The following is a 26,242-nucleotide window of genomic DNA, read 5'->3' as shown; positions in this document are numbered from 1 at the left end:
CAGGTCAGTATCTCCTTACACTTACACCACAATCACCTGACAAAACTAGATAAACATCTTACATGAGGATGTTACACAAAAAATTAAGACCTGAATTGTTTGTTACTTGCAACATTTCTTGAAGTGATGTTTAAAATCACAAATGAATGTAAAATGTTAAATGATGAAAGTTTGATTGCTGCATTGGCAGCTAATTTCTATACCACTTCTGTTTGGCACCGTAGGGGCTGGAGCCAAGAGGCAGGGTTCACCCTGGACTAATCAGTCAAAGGGCTGACATATACAGAGACACAGTCATATTTACATCTTTATACAGTTAAGAGTCATCAATTAATCTAACGAGCATGGCTTTGGAACTTGGAAGGAAGCCTTAGGGGGCAGAGAGGGGCAAACAGCCTGTAACAGTCCAGCACATTTTAACTGAAACAAAACAGCAGCAGGAAGAGGAATGCTTCAACTTCAGTTGAATTCAAACAGAAAAACTGAATGCAATTGACCAAACTTGCTCCAAGAACAAAATACAACTTCATGAATGGCAAATGCATCACAAATACAGAAACAATTCCAAACTCAAAATGATCCTAACCAAAAAAAAAAAAGAAAAAAAAAAAAAAACAACTTCAAAACCAGGTTTCCAAACCAGGTACATTTAGTCATTTGCACAGTGTTTTCCTGTTTGAATTATGATCGGACTTTTGAGTGCATTTCTAAAGTTGGAGTCTCTTCTTGTCTCTTCTTCAGCTTTTTTGTTTTGGTTATTTTATTTGGAATGCATTGGACTGTTCCAGACTGTTTACCCTTCATGGCCACCGTAGATTCCAATCAGATAATTTCAGACCGTGAGGACACAGCACCAACCACTGTACCACCTTGCAGCTCCTAATTATACCCCTAAAAATAAATCAAACGCTTTTTTTTAATCCAAATATCTTCAAATGAATTGTTTATCCAGATTTGTCAGGTGAACATGGTTTATGGTAAGAAGTTATGTGATATATTCTGGACTAAAAACTACACTCTGGACCCACTTAAAAAATGCTTTGTTTAGTAACAAGCTCAAGTTGACAAATTACAGTTAATGTTAAGTTGAGTTGAATAAACTTAGTGCAATTGCTTGTAGGCAATTTAAGCCATTTTCAAAAGATGTTCACAGTTTTCTTTTAGAGTGTAGAAGAAGCTCTTGCTATGTTTCAAGCTTTTGGAGTAGTATTATAAAAATGTAACAATTTAAACTCTCATTGATAGTAAGAATATTAACAATAATGGATGCATGTTATTGGATTTTTGCTGATATCTGATATGCCAATACCGATATTCAAATATGCTTTTTCGGACAAGAAATTTCAGTCCTTTTGGACACACTTTAAGAATTGAGGATGACCAAGGAAACAAACTTTAGTCCTTAAAACAATTTAAAGTTTAAGGATATATAAAGAAAAGACCTCAACTGACATAGGTCTGTCTGTTAGCCTAAAACTCCACTAATTTGTTTTTATTTACGAATTTAAAGTTAACTGGCCTCAGATTTTGTGATTCATAATTCACGAGTGTTCTATCAAACAGGACAATTCCACTGTCGTGTTAGCTACGAGGTTAATAGAGTCAGTCAGAGCAGTTAAAGGGTACCAGTGGGGTGGGACAGGTGTATGTGGGTACCTTCAGCACCACGTGGGGTTTGCCGACACGTCTTGTGTCCAGGATAGGTGGGAAAAATGGAGGGATGGTGGTTTGTGACATTGGGCTGGTTTGTAACAACCGCTGAATTGGATCACACTGACCCAAATTAGAGGAAGTCTACAAGTCCTGACCCTGACCCCGCATCAGGCTGTGCAGGGAGGAAGAGGGAGGAGGAAGGTGGATGTAGCTGGACAGAAAGTTGGTGGGTGGGTGGGGCACAACAGAAAGTGTTGAATAATGTGACAGGGTGACAAAGTGGAACCACGGAGGAGAAAGTTTGGGAGTACAGACGCTGATGACATAAAGAGGTGAAGACAACAGTGCTAACCTACAACATCATGTTTAAAAATCAAGTCTTCTTCACTAATATAGCTGTAGATTAAAGGAAAATTCCACCCCTAAAAACAGCAATCAGCATTCTGTGGTGTTTGATGCATTTCGGTTATTATGATCAAGTTTCTCTTCTGCCTTCACTATCGTTACTTCTGAACGCTTTTACATGTAGGCAGCATGTGCTAAAATCTAATCAATACTGCCTCTTTGTCCTATATATGTGAATGTTTGATTTAACTAAAAGACTTGTCCTTTATTTAAACAGTATCATGTATCACTAATCAAGAATATTTACATCTGAAAATGCAAAAAAACAATAATTTTCCTACCCTGCAGTAAAGTTTTAAGGTATGAAATACAGTTATATGGAAATAATTAATCCTTATCCAAATATACTAATCTTTTTTAGCTCATGAAGACTCAAAATTCATTCTAGCATATTTAATAACAAACTACAAACTCAAAACATGAGCTTTAAAATATAATAGATACAAAAATAACTCAGAAATGCAAGCATGAACACCATCAGCTGTTCTCTCAAACATTATTGAATGGATGGTTGTTTCCTGTAAACTACACAAACAATAATATCCTCGGTATCTACTGATTCCAGTGTTGCTTTTCTCTCTGTTTCACTCACCAATAGCTGCTTTCACCTCTACAGGCTCAGACTCTGGCGAGAACTGGCTGAGTCCTGCTGCGTTCACTGCCCTCACCCTGAACACGTACTTCTCTCCTGTCATCAGACCGTGGCAGATGAACCTGCAAATATAATCGATAAAATATGGAGCAGGCAAAACATTTTCATTCCCTTGAGTATGAAACTTTTAAAGAAAGGGAAGTACCTGGTGCACTTCACAGGCTTGTTGTTGCACGGCTCCCACACGTTGCTTCCCACAACACTACTCTCGATGTAATATCCCACCAACTCTGTGGCGTTAGGGGAGGCTTCCCAAGACACGACGACGGATGTGTCTGTGTTTCTGGTGGGGACGACTTTTCCAGGGGCTGATGGGATATCTGTAAACCAGAACTGGGTAATTACTCGAGACATTCTTGATTCTTGGCAATACCTGTCCTGTGCTTGAGTGAAGCACAGCTTTGACACAATCTCTCTCCTCCACAGAAAAGCTAACAATGGCACCCTTCACACCTGACTCAAATCATACCTAGTCCACTTCAAAAACCCACTCTCCCAGTTACTTTTGGTGTTCCTCAAGGCTTTTTCCTGGGTCCTCTCCCATTAATTGTCTCTTTCTTACTTCTTGGTCATTTTTTCGTGAAATTTAGTGTTTATTCCTTTATGCTGATGACACCCTGGTCTATCTGTCTTCCAGGACAAACTCTGTCTTTCCATCATCTTCCCTCCCCAAGTGTCTTAAAGTAAGATCATGGTTCTCTTATCATTTTCTCAAATTTAATAGCTGTAAAACCAAAAATCACCCAGTTCCAGATTCACATTTGCCAAATGTGACAGTTTCTCAGTAGCATTTATCAACAACATCATGATCCTGCTCTCCCTAAATCAAGAGTCTGGCTGTAAACCTTAGTAGCAGTTAATTCTGGCAGCTATCTTTTATTGTTAGTCTTAGTTTTAGTCTTTAGATTAAATGCATTTTAGTTTGAGTCACATTTCCGTCATTTGGTTTATGCCAAATTAAATATCCCTCCTGCTTGTTTAACCTCTCTGAGCTCTCTTTTTGAAGAATTTCTTACTCATTATGACCATTTCCTTGTTTGCCTAAATATGGCTTTGAGTGCTCCGAAAGGTGCCCTCAGATAACTTGTATTATTTATCTTAATAAATTAGTATTTCTACTGAATTTGTGTTTGTTTGCTGACCAAGCTTGTCGCCAACAGTTGTGGCCTCAGTCGGGTCAGATGGCTCGCCAACGCCAGCAGAGTTGCAGCAGCGGACACGGAAGCTGTAGGATTTCCCCTCAGCAAGATCAAACAGCGCAAAGCGAGGAGACTTGACCGGGATCTCTGTGTTCACCCTCTGCCAGCTGTCTGTGCCTGAGACACACTGACAAAAAGAATCAGATATTCAACATTTTAGTTACAGATACAAACAACTACTTTAATTTTATAAGGTTTTAGTAAGGATTCTCCCTGAATATTTTATCATAAAGGTAAATTTACCTTTTCCACATAGTACATGACACCCTCAAGGCCTTTCTCTCCTGGTGGCTTCCAGCTCAGCACCACATAGTTCTTGGTCGCTTCTGTCACCTGCAGCTCAAGAGGTCTGCCAGGAACGATGCCCTCTAATGGTTAAAAGTAAAGCTATTAAGTCCCTAAACATACCAGCTGTGCAGCAGAAGAAATGATAAATGTATAATACTTTTTTTGTCATGAATGTAGTTGGCATAAATCCCACCTGCTGGTTCCTCCTCTGTGACGATGATTTGTCCAGTCCAAGGAGCAGAAGTACCTGATGAAAAGAAAGTGAATCATCTGTTAATGAAGCTGATGTTCACTATTTTCAACAGCTCCATTATTTGAATTTTAAAAAATAAAGTTATTCTGACCACATTTGCATCTGTAAATATGAGGAAAAAAATTGCTTGCAAAACACTGGAACTGACCCACTTTAGCTATCATAACATTTCATTTAAATGGGAATCCTGGACCACCGAAATGATCGGTTAAAAAGTCAATTTTCCTCGAATTTTTTGCTGCTGTTGTCAGTAGATATTACTCAGCAGTAGTGAGGAAAATAGGATTGACCAACCAGGGGTCTCAGGGAAGGAAAGGGGCCTTACTGGGATTTAGATAATTGTATGTTTTCCCCTTTCTAATTCATAGCTGAAACAATAACAGAAAATTGGTCAAATAAATGAACGTGATTCTTAACTCTTTAACTCTTAAAATCCTTTTAAAAAGTAGCTTTTTATACATTTGAAAGCAGTTTTGGATTCTTTGAAACTATCCCAATGCTAAAAAGATTCATATTTTATTTCTTCTAACTCACTTTTATTGTTTTTAGTAAATCCAAAATAGAGTTTTCAGTGTGAAAAAAAGTTTTACTTATTTAAAGCAGAGAAAATAGTTGAATTTTAAACATCAGAATGATATTTGTTTTGAATCTAACAATATAGATATCAAAGCAACAAAAAAACAATTTTGGTTAGCAAAATGTATCTGGTGTATATGTGCAATTTAAAAAGTTTGCATGTGTTTGCTTCGATTTCTGATAGATTAACTCCTCTCCTCACCTCTCCTATAAAAAGATTTTTTCAAGCATTTGTAACATTTTTTATTTATTTTTAATCATTAAAAAAAAAAGAAATTGTAAAATTTTAAAGTGTTTGGTAGTATGCATTATGACAGCCTTTTTATTAAAGCTTTAGAGTGGTTGTTTATGAAGCAAATGTGCGGTTAAAGCAATGTCACAGGGTTAGCTGAAGCTGTGGAGCCTGATGGGATAGCGTTTCATGGAGTCTATAAATCTCGATGACATCCCTGCATCAAATATACTGCCCTAACCCTCATGTCTCACCTATGTATGAAGAAGAGACTGTAAATTACCTCTCATGCGAGCCCGGTCTGCTGGGTCCATGGCGGCCACCGGCTCAGAGACTCTGGACGGGTGGCTCATCCCGCTCTTGTTTACTGCACGAACACGGAAGGTGTAGGAGCGTCCCTCTACCAGGCCAGTGACGGGGAAACGGGCAAACTTAACGGGAGTGTCGTTGCACTGGATCCAGTGGGTGGTTCCAACCTCACATCTGTGCACATATCACAAAATAAGCCTTAGAACATCAGTGTTTCATTGCAAATATGTTCAAGTATCTAAACGGTGTGAAGGAAACCTGCAAAATACTGCAAACATTTCAGGAAGCTTCATTGAGTTTTTGTGTCAAAGTAATGGTAAAGGGACTTGACTTGAGCTTGCATAGCGCTTTTCTACTCATCTGAAAACTCAAACGCATCTATACCCATTTGCACACCATTGACAAAGCAGTGGGAGCAAACTGGGGTTAAGTGTCTTGCCCAAGGACGCATCGATATGTGGAGCTGGGGATCAGACCTCTACCTTCGACAACCGACTCTACCGACTGAATCACAGTATCCCTTAAGACAGTTTGGGAGGGAAGACGGGGGAGTTTGTCTTAAAAGACAAGGATGTCATCAGTATAAAAGAACAGACACCAAATTTCATAAAAAGCTAACCATGAAGAAGGAAAAGCATAATGAATGTGAGAGGACCAAGGACAGAGCCCTGGGGAACACCAGCAGTAACTGGGGAGAGCTGTGATCTGTAGTTTTTGAGTAAGACCAACCAGAAAGATGTGATTTGAGTTCAATGTGAGGGGAATCATTAGCAGTAGTAGTGATCAACTATAGCAAAGATTAAGATGATTTATAATCTTTACACATTCATTTCAAAACATGTTTCATTTGTTCCCTTGCAGCCCATTTCATCATTACCAGGGTGGTGAAAAACATCCTGTGAATTTTAGATTGGTATATCATTAAAACTCGGGGAGACCGATCGTTCAAAGCCACCGCGCCTCGCCTTTGGAACGAACTTCCTTTAGACCTGCGCTCTCTGGACTCAGTGGTTGCTTTCAAAAAGCACCTAAAAACATATTTGTTTCAGCAAGCATTCTTGTCCAAACTGACCCAGCATTGTGTTTGGTTGTATTTTACATTATTTATTCGACTGTCTGATCGTTTTATATATGTCTACTACTGTGAAGCACTTTGTGACTACTGTCTGTGAAAAGCACTATACAAATAAAGTTTACTTACTTACTTACTTGCTATCATTAAGTGACCTTTTTGAAGATTTATGGACTTCAAGGAGCAGTTCTTAATGTAAAGAAAAAAACATGTTGTTTACTATGACGTTATTATAATGTGAAATTCCAATTACTCCTTTCCTAGTTTGATCTGTCAGACAAGTCTGTCCAGTTAAAGCTAAAAATAAAAACATACACACTGATCGTAAATATGACTGCTGCGGTCATTTAAGTTTCGGTTACTTTCAAGTTTTCTGTTTTCATTCATTTTTACAGATGTATTTTGGGCTTTTATTTCTTGATAGGACAGCAGATAGAGTCGGAAATTGAGGAGCAAGAGAGTGAGGAATAACATGCCATTAAAGAGCCACAGGCCAGATTTGAGCTCAGTCCGCACACCTCATTAACAACGTATGGACATAATAGTAGAAGTTTAGTGAGCCTTAATTATCTAGTTATTTTAAAGCGAGTGGACATTATCTAGTATTTTCTGAAGGATAAAGTGTTAATTACCTTGTAATAAATTTGTATTTACCAAGTAGTAACTCTGTACTATTGAGGAAATGTTTAACAAGCAATGCTGTATTTAATATTAAGTAATTCCTTGTAATATTGTGGCTGTTCTCTGGTAATTAGGTGGCATTTGACCAAGTACTTACTTAGAAATAAGATGATAACGTTCTATACAAATTGCATGATAATTCCCAGATAATCTCTTTAATTTTAACTAAATTAAAGTGAGTCCTTCCTGAATAATTTTCAAGTAATTTAAGGGTTAGGTTTAGGGTTGGGGGGTTAGGGTAAGGTTAGGGGGTTAGGGTCTGGTTTAGATGGTTAGGGTTAGGGTAAAAATTATCAAAGTATTGCAACAATATTACAATCATTTACTTAATTAATAAATTATTACTTAGTAAATATTTCCTTCATAATCATATTTTAAAGTCATTTCTTGTAAAATGCAACTTAATTCAGGGTAATTATAAATTTATTCTTGAGAAATTACTAAATAATTACACGTATGAGATAGAAAACTATCTCATAAATGATTATTAGAATTACTAGGTAATTAGGGCCCACTAAAATAAAACGTTACTGACATAACAACTAGGGACTAGAGCTATGGTGCTAATTTATTTTATTGAAGAACAGTGTACAGATAAAATACCTACACCTTTAGAACTCTTATGAAGCTCTAGTGATGATGGGGTACATTGGTAATTTTTGGTCATTTTATCAAAACTCAGTTTTCAGTGTAATACATTTAAGATGTATTACAGTAGGAAGTTTGTTTTTTACTGTTTGATGGCCGGATGATTCTGATATAGGACGGTTTGAGAGCTGCAATGCATTTTGGGTGGTTTTGTACAGCCAGTATGCTCCCTATCGGGCCAATCTTTGAAACATCCAGGGAATTCTTGCATACATAGAAATGCATACTATGAATTTAGATCTGACACTGCACACTCAGTGAGACGCCACATTTGGTAGGAATAGTGTGCATGCAGTCCTAGACAAAGCGGGCGTTTTTGTTGGGCTTTATCCAGGAGGCTTCAGATCGACCAACATTTTTTAAACTTCAATCTCAAGTAGCATCCATCTAATATGCTCAGTGACCTGTCCACAAAGTATCCCAGGATGGCGTCTCCACCGTCGACAGCTGGCTGCTTCCATGTAACAATAATGTAATCCTTGTTGGCATCCAGACAGCGCACATCCAGAGGGGCACCAGGAGCTCCTTCGACCTCTGCGTCGGCATCTAGCACAAACAAGAACAAAAAACACCCTAAGAATTCAAGCTATCATTTATTTAATCCATAAGCCAAGGATTTGTTTTTATTGAATTGATCCCACAGTGGCTGCATGTTTTAAGGTGAGTAATGCCCTGTGCTGAACTGCGTAGCTGCAGGGCTTCATGCCAGGAATGTTTCTGGTCCTCAAGTCAAACACGAGCTGAGAGGAGTCAGCGGCTGGAGGACAGAATTAGCAGCAACCCACCCCGGAGTGAAAGGGGATAAGAGAGGTGACTCTTAAAGAAGCATGTGGTGTGGGTAAAGCCAGGGCACTTAACGTCCAAACTTCAGACGAGGAGGTTGCATCATGAAGTATGAGTGAACAGTGATGTGAAAAAAGTACATGCCTCTTTCCTGATGCCTTATTTCTTTGCATATTTGTTCAACCTAAATGTTTCAGCTCAAGAAACAAATGTTAATATTAGATAAACACAACCATTTTCAATTTTAAAAAAAAATGCTGTTTTTAATTTTTTAATGGAAAAAGCAATCCAAACCTACTTGGCCCTATGTGAAAAGGTAATTGCACCCTCTTGTTAAATCATGATTTAACTGTGATTCTCCACATTTTTAGGTAAATTGAGTTCATTTTCACTGGCCACACCCAGGCCTGAATACTGCCAGACCTGCTGAATCAAGAAATCACTTCAGTAGAAGCTGTCTGACAAAGCAGAGTAGACTAAAATATCTCAAAAAACAAAACTTCATGCCTACAGAAATCTAAAGAAATTCGAGAACACATGAGAAACAAAGTCAGTGACTTCTATCAGTCTGGAAAGGGTTACAAAGCTATTTCTGCCAACCATGGTGAGAGCCATTATCCACAAATGGAGAAAATTTGGAACTGTGGTGAACCTTCCCAGAAGTGGCCAGTCTATCAAAATGACTCCAAGAGCAGATCAACGACTCACCTAGGAGGCCACAAAAGAACCCAGAACAACATCTAAAGACCTTCAGGCCTTGACTCAGTTAACGTCAGTGTTCATGATTCAACAATAATGGTAATAATTCAAAAACGGCATCCAAGGCCAGCACCACAGTTGACCAAAAGGAACACAAAGGCTTGTTTCACATTTGCCAAAAAAACATCTTGATGATCCCCAAGACTTCTGGAAAAAAACATTTTGTGGGAAGAAGAGACAAGAGCTGAACTTTCTGTTACATCTGGCATAAAACTAACACATTTTATAAAAAAAAAAAGACCATTTTACCAACAGTCAGACATGGTGGTGTGGTAGTGTGTTGGTCTGGGTCTGATATGTTGCTGCCAGACCTGGAAGACTTGCTGTAACTGATGGGACCATAATTTCTGCTCCTGAAGGAGAGGCCGTCAGTTTGTGACCTCAAGCTCAAGCATACTTGGGTTTTTAAGTAGGACTGTGATCCAAACACACCAGTAGATCCACTTCTGAGTGGCTTATGAAAAACCAAATCAAGGTTTTGGAGTGTCCTAGTCAAAGTCCAGACTTGACTCTTTTCATTGAATTAAAACAATTCTACAAAGAAGAGTGGGACAAAAGTCCTACATAGCCATGTTAAAGACTTATTACCAGTTATCTCAAATGATTGCTGCTGCTGCCGTTAAGGCTGGCACAACCAGTTATTAGGGAATTACTTTTTCACATAGAGCCAGGTAGGTTTGGATGGCTTTTTCCCTTACAGATGAATTTATCATTCAACAAATGCAATTTGCATTTACTCATGTTATCTTTGTGTAATATTAAAAATTAGTGTTTACCTGAAATATTCAGGTGTGACAAATACTTACAATACTGTGGGAAATACTTTTTTCACAGCACTATATATTTAGCGACACATGAAGTTGAAATGGGCATGATTTTTGATGATGATGTTGACATGATGAAAAATAAAAAAATAATGTTTTTATAAAAATGAAAATAGGGCAAATGCTTACCACAGTGTGTTTGCTTTCACACTTTGTTAAGGAAAGTGGGCAGCCTATTGTTTCTCCTTTAGGTAGATATTTCCAGTGTCTATCTGAGATCACTGCCAGACTCATTCCACCCTGATCCCTCTGAGAATAACCCGCCAGTAGCTTGGATTAAATAGGGTTTTGTTTTGGAGAGTGTACCTGGCCTCCTCAGGGGAACAATAAGATCTACCTCCTCGCATGTTCATACCAATCATTTGTAAAAGCATCAAAGGTCAGGCGGTCTCTGACGGAAGCTCAACTGACCACTTTTTCCACTGTATTCAAACAAATGCCAGAGAGCTGCCAATCTATGATGTCTCTATCAGAGAGATCCTATTTAAAACCACTCACTCACTTCAGTATTAAACATGATGTTCACATCAGGCGCCAGATGACATGGTTTTGACTTTGACCTTGATCTGATGACACACTTGACAAAAACAACATTGCACTCTGCTCGTGTTGACTGGGATTACATTCAGCACATATGCAACTGCTCTATAGAATTACAATTTTGAGGATTGTTTCTAAACTTGCATAAAGTGAGATGTGATGGCCAGTCAATGCTTAGAGTTATTCAAGGATAAGCTTGAGGCAACAAGAACAGAGCCAGATATAAAGTGTCACAATGACAAGTAGCAGTTCAAACTGATCTGTTCCTAAATACCTGAATCACTGACAAAACCTTCAGCCATCAAAAGAATTTAAGTCAAAAGGGTGTGGTAGGATGTTTCTGGTTCTGTATTACAGTCTGTATATTAAGATGGACAGAACAGTAGCTGCCTTGGAGTGAAGCCAAAACATTTAGAGCTCCCCCTGCTGTCTGATTGCAATATAGGTCATAAACCCTGCTACTTCCAAGTTAAAGGGGACATATTGTACCCTTTAAAGACAAATTTATATTGTACTCAGAGGTCCCCAAAACATGCCTGTGGAGTTTGTTGCCGACAAAACGCTCCAGTATTTGATTTTCGCATGTCTAAAAAGCCCTCTATTTCAGCCCTGCTCGAGGCGAGCCATTTCTGTGTCTGTGGCTTTAAATGTTAATGAGCTGTCTGACTCCACCTCTGACCACACCCCTCTCAAGAAATGGATGTGGCACTCCTGATGTTACAGACACTTTTATCCAAAGTTAAGGACCTGACTGGGATTCGAACCATCAATCTCCCAGATCAAAGTCAGCAGGGTAACGCACTGAACTATCCAGCATCTCAGCTGGTAGCTGAGAGGAAGATCAGGAGAGGAGGGAAGAACCTTCTTCAAAGCGGGGAGGACCAACCAAACCTGGGGGCAGGTGCTTACTCCCCATGTGACATCATGAGGGTAAAATCTGAGAACAGCTTGTTTCAGAACAAATTTTCTAAAAGGTGAGAAGAGAGGGTAGAAGGGAATGGATTTTTCTGGTATTCGAGGGGATTGTGGACAGGCCAGGAGCACATATTTTTGTTAGAAAAGTCTGAAAAAGTGATTTTTGCATAATATGTCCCCTTTAACTATGAGTTCAGGTAATACATATTTTGTCCAATCCTAAAGACAGTGAAAGCTATTGTAAAACATCAGAAGCTACAGAGAGCAGCATCCATCATGGCAGAGTCTGATGTCGAACTGGAAACCAGACGCTCCCACCATGTTCAAATTATTTGTGTGGCAACCAGAAATCAAATAAAATCTACTCTGATTTTGTTCTTGTGAACCACACTGAGTCTTCTCTCCTCTCGAGGGTTAAGTGTCTCATCACACCCAAGTTGAGTAGTTTTGTATTAACTACTAATTTGAAACTGTATAGAGAATATTTGAGGTCATGATGGACATTTCTGTTGAGAAACGCAGCCTTTGCAGTGTTCATAACTGTATGATGGTATGTAATACTCTGTGTACTTGTGTAAATTGTGTTAATGTGGGATTTTATTGATCATTGTGGTGGCACTTGTCAGATGTAGCACCTGGAGTCCAATATAAATTTCCTCTGGGGTACAATAAAGTGTATTGTATCTTTTCTTATCTTATCTTTTCTTATCATATCATAGTGGTGTGTTGTGTCCTGTCCTGTTCTGTGTTGTTGTATCGTATTATATCATATTGTATCATTTTGTATCATATCGTATTGTATGTTATTGTATATTCTCTTATAATACGATACTATATATCGCATTTGTTATTGTGTTGTATCACATTGTATGAAATTGTAACATCTTGTATTGTATCGTTTCATGTTGTACCTACTTGAATCATAGAGGAGGAACAGTGAGAGACAATGAATTAGAATTAGAAAATAAGTCATTTAACTTTCCTCAAACTAACACAAGAGTACTATTGTGTTGTGTACTGTACCTTTAATTTATTTTTAGTAAGTCAGATGTGTGCTTCGGTTAGTGGAAAGGCATGGTGTCTGCTGACCTGTCAGTAAGCCTTCTAATAAATAGCAAATGAGGAAGTTAATATTATTAGTTTCAGCTGGCTAGGCTTTGACTTCAACCCTTTACTTAAGTTAACACTTCAGTTTGATTTAATCTGAACATAAGAATACTAAGCTGAAAACATGATATGATGAGCTAGCGTTCAAAGATGAATTTGGCCACTGCATTAGCGGGGATGAGCTAGCTTATGGTAACTTTATGTAGAAAGCTTTGCTCCAAGAGGGTGTTGAACATGTTACTGACATGAAGTCTGAGCAGACATGGCTGGGTCCTAGAACAGTCCACTGAACAGGTGGGGTTTATTAATATCAATGTATTTACCTCATGTATATTGTTTGACCATTCTTCTGACTAATAGCAGTTTAAATCTTAATAAAACTGCAGGAAAATCAAAATTTCTAAAGCTTTTCTATGGAGGTCTACAAGCCAGATGTCCAAGTGCATTGTGTAGCTGCAAGAGATGTGATTGGCGTGTAGCACTGGAGGGCGGGGCTTAGCGATCTTTTGCACCTCTTGGCATCAAAGTACATAACCAGGGCAATATTTAGGTGCCCACTGCAGGGGATATTTTGGTTTCACTTTTGTCCATCAAAAGGAGAGATGTGTTGTCCATATTAATATACAGTTTATGGTTGTTCTAGTGGAGGGTTTGACACTGTACAGCACAAAATGCAAAATGTTTTACATACAGTAGATGGCCATCTTTGCACAAGTTGAGGAGTCATCTAAAACTGCAACACAAACCTCTGACAAAGACGTAAGCTGAGTAGGTTTCATATCCAGACTTGGTGGTGACACGCAGCGTGTAGAGCCCCTCATCCTCTTTGTTGAGATGTGTGAGCGTCAGCGTGGCTCGATCTCCACTCCAGTGCATGTGGTACCATTTAGAAGGAGACAGCAGAACATCTAGCAAAGAAAAAGATGAGTCTCTCATGTCAAGGCATGAATAATCTTCAAAAGTTTCTTGCCAGTTTTTACCAAGTAAAATTTGGCATGTCCAGAAAAACTTTCAGATAAGATAGAGAAAAATGTTGGTGTCTTGTCGCCATCTGCTTACCATCTCTGTACCACTGGACCCCTGGCTGGTAGCGATGCAGGGCTGGGTAAATAATGACTGTACATCCAAGACTCATGGTCTCACCCTCTCTCCCAAATGATACACTGAACTTATCAACAATGTGAGTCTTGAAGGTGATGCCATACTCGGACACTGGGCCATCTACAGAGACAGAAACATCAAGGTCAGATAAGTGCAAAGACTAATGCATTCCTGTCAAGAAGAGGAGAAAAATATCACACTGTAAACAAGACAAAACATCATCAAAACAGTGTCAATGAGAGCCCCCAAAGCATGAACAATAAGCTGGAATCAAACTTTTCAGCCAGGCAGAAGAATGGGGGCAAAAGAAGATGTAACAACAAACAAATACACACCAACAGTGACTCAGAAAATGAAACATAACAGTGCTCACAAAAAGGAGTGGAAGAGATGTGAAGACTCGTCATGCTTAAGACAGTGATACACAACAGACACATGGAAATACAGTATGTACCACCCACTCATTTCAGTTCTTAACTTGGCTGGTAATACAAGAATGATCTATACTGCAATATTGTAGTTGCTGATCTTGTCCTTGCTACAGAAATCACATTAAAATATTGCCTTTACTTGTTTAAAGGGTTTCTGTGCATCTCATAATAATTCTTGGATTAATAAAAAGCTGTTTCAGCTTAATTATGTTAATCTATCCCGCAACATGGGAGACATGAATGTAAATTAACAATACAGAGGTAATGTACCTTCATCATGATCTATTTTCTTCAATTCCAGCTAAAAACTCCACAAAGGGACACTCAACTTGGAAATCTTGATTTATTAATATGGACTAGACTTATATCAAAAGGGAAAAAATAAACTCCTTTATAATCAAGAAACGAGTGAAAACAGTTGTATAAAAAATGGGAACTGCCTCAGTTGTTCATCTTGCAGTCTATACAGAACAAAATCTTGCATGATTGCAACAATCATGACACACATAAAACTGACTGGAGATGCTGAAAAATCTGTCGATTTTCCCAGAAAGAAGACTTTGAATTCAAATTTCCTACACGGACAAAAGTGACCATGCATAGACAACTATTCAGTGAAAACAGACCACCAAAACGTTCTCAAACCAGAGTCCTGTGACCCGTTTACCTTCAGTACTGCCACCTGTATTGTTGCCACAGCATCAAGAAAACAAAGAAGTTGTTAGTGCAGTAGCACCCGCTGTAATTCTAAGCCCCCAACCCACCACCTCCATCCCATCGCTGCAGCTGCAATCAGTTATATAGGTGCACTCATCCATAACACTGCATGATCAATACCCTTATACTGATTCAGTTTTGACATTAAGGCAGAATGACTACATTAAAGCTGCACTGTGGAGCTTTTAGGACTTTTTAGTCAGCTGCTTTGGGTGTGTTTGCCAGAAAATCTGTTGTTAAATGCCATTGCTGTCATTATCCTTTGGGACCTGCAACAGAGGTCAGGTGTTTTCAGAAAATGTGTTCCAATAAAGCAGCTGTACAGGTCATGCACAGTGCCAAACTGCAGACAGACAAAATTAGCATAACTATAAATGGACGTCTGGTAGCATAAAAAATAAAAATAAAAAAAAAAACAGATTTTTTTTTCCTCAGCAGTTGGTTGAGACCAAAACAGAGCTATAAAGAAAGTGCTATTGTAAAGAAATTTAAGCTGTTACATGATTACATGACTACATGATTTGTATGTGCACAAATATTTACTACCACATTAGCTGTAACAAGTTCATAGGTTGGCGTTAGGTCAAGAGTAGTATCATTAAGCTTGTTATTCTGCCCTACAGTGATAACAAATACATTAAGACTGATTTTATATTTTACTACACAGTACAGAATACCATGAGAAATACAAACAAATAGTAACAAAATTTCCCACTTACGTCTGGGTGCTGGGAGGGACTCGTCAACATCCCCTTTAAATCCTGTGAGGAAAAGCAGAAAATGCTATAAATACCTACAGAAAATACAAAGCAGTCAAGCATAACCCTAACAAAATATTGATATAGTGAAAGTCAGATCAAATGTTACATACAGCGCTTAAATTTATTAGACCACCACCTAAAGTTGGGTTTATGCCACAGCTGCCCTCGATTAACAGCATTGGTAATTACCAAAATCATTTTTGATGTTTCGCAATGGTTAATACACCAATATGTAGAAGCTCTTTAACCCAAATGATATTTTTAATGCTACAATATAATTATTATTGTTATCCATGAATTTCAAATTTACTGATTTACAAAAAAACAGAAAAAATAGTAAAGCGCATTAATATTTCTTGATTAATATGTCAAATTATAGTTATTTACTTGCATTGCTGAGCAGAAAAATTAGTTTTAGCGGTTGAATGTTATGCTTGCTCAGAGAAGCCCAGTGAGCCGGCTCAAACTTGGGTGAATTCAGTTTGAAATTCCTCATTCCTGTTCAAAATGGTAAAACGTGGAGAGCTCACTGTAAATGAAATAGTCAGCATTAAAGCACTTCATGATGCTGGATGGTCTCTGAGACAAATATGACAGGTGGTCTAATAAATTTGTTAAGCGCTGTATATAAGAGATTTTACACTACTGAACACAATTAATCTCAGGATCTCTGTTAATCATGATTAATCGCAGCCTTTTTATCACACTAAAAAATTCCACAATTTTGCATTAAAAGCAATCATTTCTGAATGATTTTATGATCTTTCTACTGTCTTGAACTAATGGTAATTTCATAGATCTTGTTATATCATGTCACATCATATCATAACATATCACATATTGTATCATATCTTTATCATATTACATTCTCTTATTTTCTAGTTGTATTTTATCTTACTGTTTGATACTAATCATTGTTCTGATTTCCTTTTTTTGTTTTAAAGGTTTATTTTTGGGCATTTCTGTGCCTCTATATGACAGAGGACAGCAGACAGAGTCGGAAACAGGGACGAGAACGTGGTCTGTCTGCACACACGGGGTGTGCCCCAACCACCCGTTCTGATTTCTACCAATAATAGTTCTTATTGCTAATTTTTCGCACATTGCTCTCATCATTATTGGCGTTACACCCATATCCTGCAAAATGGGAGATCGGTTTATGGCCATTACTGCCAGAAATTTGTCTTTCATTTTTGTTTCTCTTGTCCTACTTCTCTTTCTGCTTTTCGACCACCCCCTACCACTCCTGTATTGTATGACATGATACTGTAACATATTGAATGATATCTTACTGTATTTTATTCATCATATTATAATGTATTGTCCTTAAATATTGTATTATATTTTGCCGTATCAAATTATATCATTCCATATCATATAGTCTCAAATCATATTATATTGACTTGTATTGTATTGTACTGTAACATATTGTATCATATGTTATTGTATCTTACCATATTGTACTGTACTGTATCATATTGTTTCAAATTGTGTTGTAACATATCATACTGTATCATATTGTATCATATCATATTGTTAATATACTGGTGTCATATCATAGTGTATGTAATTGCATCTTATATTGTATAGTATCGTACCATATTGTATTGTAGTATAACATGCTGTGTCGCTATATCACCTAATTTAAAGAGCAACTTTTTGTTGAGGAAATTAGTGCATTGTTTTAAGACTTGTTGAAACCTACTTTTCACAACGAGAGAGGCAAATGCAGACTCCTCTCCCTGGGAGTTCATCGCAGAGACGCGATACTGCGCTGTGTCATCAAAATCACATCTGAAAGAGGAGAGCATCAGCTGATCAGGGTCCATGATACGCACATTCTTTCTCTCAAGGATTAACATGTACAGTGCCCCTACCCCCACTTCAACCTCAGCCCTCTCAACCATGTAAATAATACCAGCTATGTGAGCCCTGACTGTGGGGCGTTTCATGACTCCTGGCCAGGAATACTGCAGCAGTAAATAGATAGCACTGGTGATGTCATCTGTACTAAGTGTTGGTGGTCTCTGTACATGAAAGCATCTGTTGCTTGCTGTATCTAAGAGAAATTTACCAGTTAATACAACAGATTCTACTAAGATGTGACTAGAATAATGTTATCTGCTTGTTTAGGTAACTGACTCATTGTTGAAAATGTTGTAGCTATCTTTAGCTGTGCTCTTTGTTATCTGTGATAGCAGACCCTAGGAAAGAGTCTGGCTCACAGTCCAGTGGTGTCAATCTGTTTGAGAAGGTTAAGCAGGAACAAATACCAACATAATAAGGTAGAATTTAAACTTCAATATGATACTTGTACAAATCAAATAGTGTTGATAAATGTTAGGATATCAAAGCAACAAAAACCTTGATACCCCACATTGGTTAAAAGCTTGTCTTTACCGATCAAAAATTCACAAACAAACCTTTTAATACTGTCTACATTTCACAAACACACAAGCAATTTCTTGGTGTCAGATTTAGACAGTTTATATGAGTTTGCATTGATTGTTAATAGAATCAGTTGTCTTCTTTGCACCTTGGAATTGTTCCAAAGCTCCTGAACTTTTCTATTCTATGAGTTATTGAAATTAGATATATCAATCTACAATAAATTGTTAAAATTTTGACAACCTTCCAACACAATCCCTTGTGTTAGGGAAAAGATTTGGTTCTTCCTACTTGATATCAAATGTGTGGCTGATGCTACAGGAAAAGCTACAAAATTAATCTGGCACAGGAATATTTGAAGAATTTTGAATAAATATCTCCTGCATTGTCTGACTAATTTGTTTAACACCAGAACCCATCCTACTCCCGTCAGTCCCTTCCTTTTCCTGATATTTTTAACATTAAAATGTGATTTTCCTTTACTAGCAAAATGTGCACAGTAAAATCAGCGAAGTCACAAACACTGCAGAATTAAAAACATTGAGAGGAAAGACAAAAAAAGCAGGCAAGAACACCATAAAAACAATTAAAATGTAATAAAAACAAATAAAAGCCATAAAAACACAGGGATTAGGACCATAAAAGACATAAAAGGAAAGATCAGACAATCTGAATGACCTCACACTAATGTTGGAAATTCAATAGTTTTTTCTGTTTTGTTGGATGCAGTTTTTATAAAAATAAGGTATCTGCCCATAATTCAAGGGAAAATAACATGTTGCTATGTGTTAGCTATCACATATTAGCAACATTCCTCAATTACATGGTTCTGTTCTAAATAAAAAATAATTTGAGGACATGAATGCGCTAAGGGCTTTACCTCTGAAAGAAATACTCAAAAGCAGTGAGTACTGGTGCTCTCAAAACCGTTCAAGACTTGAGTGTTGAACAATGGACACTGGATGTTGGACTGTTAGCATGCTAGCGCGCTAGCTAACTTGTTATTAGCAAAAGCAGCATATTTCAACAAATAAAAAGGCATGTAAGTTAAAAAAGTTTGATTTCTTCAAGTGAATAATGGTAACGTAAATTCAAGTTACATAAATTTAAGTGAGTGAAAGTAGCTGTCAAACTTTGCTTTATGCCTTTTTTCAATTTGCTGTTTAAAAAGAAGTAGAAGAAGAAAACAGAGGCAGATAAAATGTTTTTCACTTCCTGTTAGTGAAAAATGGCCATGAGCAATTTGGGCCAATACTAATCTGCTGTGATTAAGCGCTCTGGACTGCATTAAAGTTTACTGTAAAGCCGGGTGTACACTGCAATTTCCTGCAATTCAGCCATTTAGAGTTGCACGACTCACTCTGAAGTCGGGCCAACTTTCAGTAGGATCGGGCGTCATTTGTCGTGCTGTGTACATGGGGGTACGACGGCTGACCACAGCCCAACTACGACCCCATGACCTGCTCCCGACTGATCAGGAGGATTTCTGGCATGTTTGATATTTTGGTTTTACAACTCGAGACATTTCACAGTGAGAGCAGAAACGCGAGCAGAATAAACAACTGTTGGGGATTGTTACCATGACAACAGCTGGAATCAGTTTCTGATGCACCCCTGCTCTATGATAAAGGAAATAAATGAACAGGAAATATTCCTACCCACGGACCTGCAGCTGACATAGAGGTGATGCTGTTTGTGTGTGTGGGACTGAGAGAGATAGCGGGGGAGAAAGAGAGCGTGAGAGATAGAGGGGTGAGAGAGAGAGAGAATATAATTCGAAATATATAAATATGACACCCTGAGTGTGTGAGACTTTTAAAAAGGAAACTCTGTAAGTTTCTGTCACAGTACGTCCCGAATTCAGTCGCACAGTGTGAGCACTCAGGTCATGCGCGATGGTTGTTTCAGTATGAGATGACATTCAGCCACGACAGTCGTATGGTCGGCTTGAAATCGCACACCCAGCTTAATACAGTATACTTACAGAAGTATGCAATTTGGGACACTCTAAGTGTTTCTAACAGGGAAGGTCAGCCAAAGGTAAAATTAGCCTGGAGCTTCAAGCAGCCAGTCAAAATTGTCATTGTGGGCAAAACGTAAAAACTTGCTTCTTTATAGAATGTATTAGATCAAGGACGAACATTTCAATTAGTATTCTCGGTTTTAAAAGTGTATTTGGCCGGTATTACTAGCTAATAGTTAACTGCTAGCTAGCTTTAGCAACAGTTGTCTACGGAGATAAGCCAAGGGTTAAATTAGCCTTGAATTTAAAGCAGCCGTCATTGCATGTATGTGAAAAAAAGAAACAAGAAATCTTACACTTTAAGCGTGTGTTACATCAAAGATTCATATTATTGGGTATCATTCAGCATTTTTCAAAGTTACATTTATGCAACTACTAGCTAACAAGTTGTACCTAGCTAGGTTTACTTCTCACAAGTTAGCACTAAACCAGTGAACTAGCTTACTTGTTACTAAAGAAATGTTTGTGTTCTTTTGTGTGGTGTGACTCTAGCTGCTAATACAGATAACGCATACCTGCCAGCATTTAGCTTTGAAAATACGCAGGAGGGTGATGGGGGTCGAAAGGGTGCAGTGAGTTGTGACCTCAATGCAGCAGTTGTGCCAATGGGCCATGATATGCTGGGTCATAAAGTCTGGCTTCAGTTTTAGTGGGGACACACAGGCCTACACTTTTTTAATAGTAGGGACGTTACGGAATTGTCTTTATTTTTGTGTAGGAAAACAGACAATTGCTAATTTCCCTTTAAAAATAGCCTGGGCGTCTGTCCTGCACCACCTTCTTAGTGCAGGCCTTTAAAATCTAATGTAGCCACTCAAAAAATGCAGAGAAGTTTTCCACTCACTTTTGAATATCCAGATTTTAATATAATAGTCGATCGACTTTAGATTTGTTTGTTTTTATCCAGAAATGTAAATTAAAACTCATCCTGAATCAGGTTATGATTTGCTGGGCTCCAAGGCAGAGGGCCTGAAATTTTAATTTAGTTGTGAATTGTGTTTATGTACCATGACTTACAGATAATCTGGCAACTTTGGTGTGTTATGAAAAAACAAAACTTGAGTTTCATGAGAGAAAAGACCAACGGAAGGTGGGAAGGTGGTTTAAGATAGAAACCCAAGAAAAATGGGAGTGCTGGCAGGTAAGTCAACAGCCCACTTGTTGATCTCAAGTGAAAGGGTCCAGAGAAGTGTAGCTATAGCAAGCTAATTAAATGTATGACAATGGAACATGGTGAAACTGTGGATAAAAGAAGGTACACGTACTTGTTGATCTCCAGTGAGTGAACGCTGTATTTGCTCTCAAGTTTATATTTGCCGGGGCAGGTTACAGGGTCAATCGCCACATTGTTTTTGTACCTTGAAGTGGAAGGAAGGAAACAGAAAAAGGACAAACCAGAGGAAAAAGAAAGAGCTTGAAACAGAGGAAAAAAATATAGCAATGAAACTTGAAAGAGCACAAAGATATAAAGGACGTGAAAGAAAGGACAGATTTCCGGTTATGGAGGTGATATGTGTCTGCGACCTACCAGACGACCCTTGGGTCAGGCCAGCCGCTGATAGTGCAGTGCAGTCGCACACACTGCTTCTCCCACACCGTGTGGGAGCGTGGTTTAATCACAAACTCCGGGGGATGCATCAGGCTATCTTCGTTCATGCGCTTAAAGTGCTCCTCGTGGTCATGGATCTACAAACAAGACAGCTTTAAGCATTGGATTATACAGAAGAGTGGTGTCTTTTCCCATCATTAAATTTCAACAAAACACTCACAAAAATTCACAATGCACGGTTGAAGCAAAGACAAAGCTTTTATGTTCACAACATTTAATTTGTGTTGCACATGCATGATAAATGCACATTTCAACTTGTTGAAACAGTAGTTCATAATATCCTATGAATAGTTAGGGGTGTTGAGGACCCTTCACTTACTCAACACATAAAACGACAACACCATTGGGACACTGCTTCACTGTGTCTCAAGAAACGTGATCTCCTTAGGAATTTGTCACCCATTAGTAAGGCAATCTGTCAGAGTGGAGACAGATAAATGCAGTGAGGGGGTCACTGTGGCTTTTATGACGCTCAGTGAATGGTCAAGTACTACTCTATATTATTACCAAGGGATATAAATAACTCCCTTGTGTAAGGAGTAGTAGTAACCACTTAGCCTTTGGCACTTGATGCTCCTAAATGGTACTGCTAATTATACTCGGTTGTGCATACATGCAGATGAAACAAATGTGTTTTACTGCCTCCTATTAAATTTAAATTAAGGATATTATTACTGGAATATCACAAATACAAAAAGGCATGAAAAGGTGAGATTAAATGTCTAGTTTAAAGATTTTAGAGGTCAGAAAAGCCAGTCTGTAATGTTTTGAGGACTGGACTTGTCAACTGTGACATCATAAGTAGCAAAATTTATAACAGTAATCCATCTGAGAACTATGTCCAAACGATACCCACCCTTTCTGAATGAAAACACTCCATTTAAATTACCGGGGTCTTTGGTAATTACAAAACAGAAAACATACAGTTGAATGGTTATAAGAAGCACAAATCCAGTCGATATGAGCTGAATCTAAACTTTTGAAGCATTTTTAGGACATCAGTGAATCTGTTCACAGGCAGCCATACAGCTCCTGCAGTCACTGAGCGATCACCGGCCATATGAACACAACCCAGATCCCATATATGACCACTGTACTCCTCTCCTCTTTTAGGATAAAAATCCTGCCACAAATTATGTGGTGACAATATTTTCATTAGAACAAACTGCAACACAAGTCGGTGGTAAATGGGAAAGATCACCAGAGGTGGGCAGCTCTTAGGGGTCCACGATCACGCCGGCGTGATTTCATCTTGGGTCACATTTTGCATTGCAATCACTTCATGTGGAGAGCATGATCTTTAAGCTTTCTTTCAGTTTTTGTTTGATGTCAATAGGCCAAGTAAAACAGGAAATACAATCATTTTAATTAGATATAAAAATTAGTGTTACACATAGGGGCAGTGGACCATGCTGTACAGGACAGGCGCTGGTATTTTTTCATAATTTCAGCATATTGTAATTTCTTTTTTAAAATGACAATATGTTGTTTTAAATAACAACTTTTAAAAATCCATTTTTGTAGGGTGTTGTATTTTTGGAGGTCCTACATTACAGTAAATTCAACTTTAAAAAGTTCTCATTTTCATTTTATAAAATTGGGTTAGTGCCGAAGATGATTTTACCAAACATGAGCACAGTATACATTTTCTGAGTGGTTTATTTTGTCAAAAGAAAATTAACAAATTATACTTGACTAAAACACAGGTTGGTATGTTGGTTTACTTGCTTATCCCCTGCACCACTGATTATGTTCCTGTTCCTGTTCACTTAGTATGCAATATATAATGCAGTATTCACACTATATAGACAAAAGTACTTGACCACGCCTGTAAATCACTGAATTCATATTTTCTTATCTGACCTGTTGCCACAGGAGAATAAAATCAAGCAACTAGTCATGTGATCTCCTTTGGCAAATATTTTTGATACAAAATGAGTCGTTCTGATGAGCTCCGTGACTTCAGCTGTGGTACTGTGATGGATACCACCTTTGGAATAAGATAGTGTGTTAAATTACGTCCCTGCTGGATATTCCACAGTTGACTGGAAGTGATATTATTAAAAAAGTGGAAGCGTTTAGGAACAACAGCAATTCAGCCAATAAACGAAAGACTACACAAAATCTGGGTGCGTAAAAGTCGCCAGCGTTTTGCTGATTCAATAGCTGAAGAGTTCTGAACTCTACTGGCAATAATGCAAGCACAAAAACTGTACAGAGGGAGCTTCATGGAATGGGTTTCCACGGCCAAGGAGCTACATGCAAGCCTCGCATCATCAAGCCAAGCATTAGATGGAATGGTGTGAAGAACACCGACACTGGGCTGTGGAGCAGTGGAAACGATTGACAAATTAAACCTCCCTGTTTGTCAGATGGGTTTGGCAGATGCCATGAAAACATTACCTGACTGACTGTATTGTCCCAACTGTGAAGTTTGGTGGAGGGGGGATAATAGTATGGGGCTGTTTTTCAGGGTGTGGGCTAGGCTCCTTATCTCTAGTGAAGGGTAATCTGAGGGACTCGGTCTGTTTTGGAACGGAAATTGCAACATTGTTTGCACTTTCCTTTGGTTTGGTTCACATTCACACTGCTCTTGGCCAAACGCACCAAACCATCTGAACACCCACAACCTCTGCCCATTAGGGGCGCTGTCATCACAAACAAAAGGCTACCAAGAAGAACAGAAGGCGTAGAAGACGAGGAAAATGGAAATCCATCTCTTTCTGCCGGTCTTTTCTTCCACATAAACAATGAAAAACACCAAATTTACGCCGTCTTGGGGTTTCTGCTCTTGCACTGGGGCATCATGAGCAGGCAGCAAGGCGGTGAGCTGTCCAGCATGTCGAATCTAACATGAGGCGAATAAATCAGCACCGAGGACGACATGTTGCTATGGCTACACAGATGCCAAACAAGGTACCAACATGTATTTGAGTGTATTACGCTTTATGCCACTTCTTGCCTTTAGTTCACAAGTTGGTCCGCTTTGCTTTCACACCTCAAATGAACCGCACCAGGGTTCATTTGGAAGCGGACCGAGACCCCCTGTTTTCAAGCAGACCAGAGTCTGCTTGTTTGGTCCACACCAGAGTTCATTTGAGCTTTCACACCACTCCAAACTATCCGAGAAAATGGACCAAAGTTTGTTTAAAGTGGACCAAACAGCTCTGGTGTGAATGTACCCTTAATGCTTCAGCATACCAAGACATTTTGGACAATGCTATGTGGCAAATGTTAAGGATGGCCTGGGATGCATCCTCAAATGGGTAGCTTGGTTGTGGCAGAAAAGCTGTTGGTTTGATGACTTTAGTGTGGAGAACCTCGACTGATCCATTGAACACCTTTGGGATGACCTGGAACAGAGATTGCAAGCCAGGCCTTCTCATCCAACATCAGTGCCTGACCTCATAAATGCTCTACAGAATGAATGGGCACAAACTCCCACAGAAACCCTCCAAAATCTTGGGGAAAGCCTTCCAAGAAGAGTGGAGGCTGCTATGGCGGCAAAAGGAGGACAAACTCCATATTAGAGTACATGTATTTGAAAACAGTATCATTACAGTCCATGTTGGTTTAATGGCCAGGCGTCCAAATACTTTTGTCCATATAGTGCAGTGTTATTTTCGTCGACTAAAACTATGACTAAAACTATTCATCGACATCCTTTTTTTCCATGACTAAAACTAAACTAGAACTAACAAAATAGATCTGTGATGACTAAAACTGACAAAAACTAAGTTTAGTTTTCATCAAGATGACTAAAACTAGACTAAAATGTAATGTAGGTTTTGTCAGACATTTAAAATCTGTGACATTTCTACACTGTGGGTAAATCTGTCAAAAAACAATGCATCTGAATCTATTCTGCCTGTAAGCTGTAGAAAGCAGGACCCCAGGTTTGGCAGGGTCCAGAGAACACACTTCCATGATGCACTTCCTTGGTACCAAATTTAGGCAAGAAAATAAATGTTTGGACTAAAAATAAAAACTAAAATGTGAGGGCTTTTTATGGACTAAAACTAGACTAAAATGTTTAACTAAAACTAAAAAAGGTAGACATGACTAAAATGGGACTAAAACTAAAATGCATTTCATTTAAAGACTAAAACTTAAGTTAAAAATAGCTGCCAAAATTAACGCTGATATGGTGTATGCCCGATGATGCAGTGTGTTGCATGTCCTACGAAGAATAAAACGTGGTGTCAGACACAGTCTCTGACATAGGACTGTATACTGTAATATCATTATTAGCAAATAGCCGTCTGCAATAAGAAACTGGTCTACACAGATATCGGAGTTATAAAGAAAGAGACAGT

General features: G+C 38.4%; 1 protein-coding gene across 3 annotated transcripts in view; it reads right to left on the bottom strand.

Moving 5' to 3' along the window:
- Positions 1 to 26,242, bottom strand: part of myom1b (myomesin 1b) — a 61,443-nt gene that overhangs the window by 27,508 nt on the left and 7,693 nt on the right. For all 3 annotated transcript variants that reach the window (XM_041814373.1, XM_041814372.1, XM_041814371.1), the window contains 13 exons: positions 21,846 to 22,003; positions 21,583 to 21,675; positions 17,612 to 17,700; positions 15,865 to 15,906; positions 13,956 to 14,117; positions 13,643 to 13,804; positions 8,373 to 8,514; positions 5,542 to 5,741; positions 4,391 to 4,444; positions 4,153 to 4,277; positions 3,853 to 4,036; positions 2,856 to 3,030; positions 2,651 to 2,772 (listed from right to left, as the gene is read on the bottom strand). In XM_041814373.1, coding sequence (XP_041670307.1) covers positions 2,651 to 2,772; positions 2,856 to 3,030; positions 3,853 to 4,036; positions 4,153 to 4,277; positions 4,391 to 4,444; positions 5,542 to 5,741; positions 8,373 to 8,514; positions 13,643 to 13,804; positions 13,956 to 14,117; positions 15,865 to 15,906; positions 17,612 to 17,700; positions 21,583 to 21,675; positions 21,846 to 21,973 — 1,678 coding nt within the window. In that variant the 5' untranslated portion in view covers positions 21,974 to 22,003. The remainder of the gene's footprint in view (positions 1 to 2,650; positions 2,773 to 2,855; positions 3,031 to 3,852; positions 4,037 to 4,152; positions 4,278 to 4,390; positions 4,445 to 5,541; positions 5,742 to 8,372; positions 8,515 to 13,642; positions 13,805 to 13,955; positions 14,118 to 15,864; positions 15,907 to 17,611; positions 17,701 to 21,582; positions 21,676 to 21,845; positions 22,004 to 26,242) is intronic.

Source organism: Cheilinus undulatus, linkage group 19 (genome assembly GCF_018320785.1).
Source record: "Cheilinus undulatus linkage group 19, ASM1832078v1, whole genome shotgun sequence".
Lineage (NCBI taxonomy): Eukaryota > Metazoa > Chordata > Actinopteri > Labriformes > Labridae > Cheilinus > Cheilinus undulatus.
This window is presented reverse-complemented; position numbering and strand designations above follow the sequence as displayed.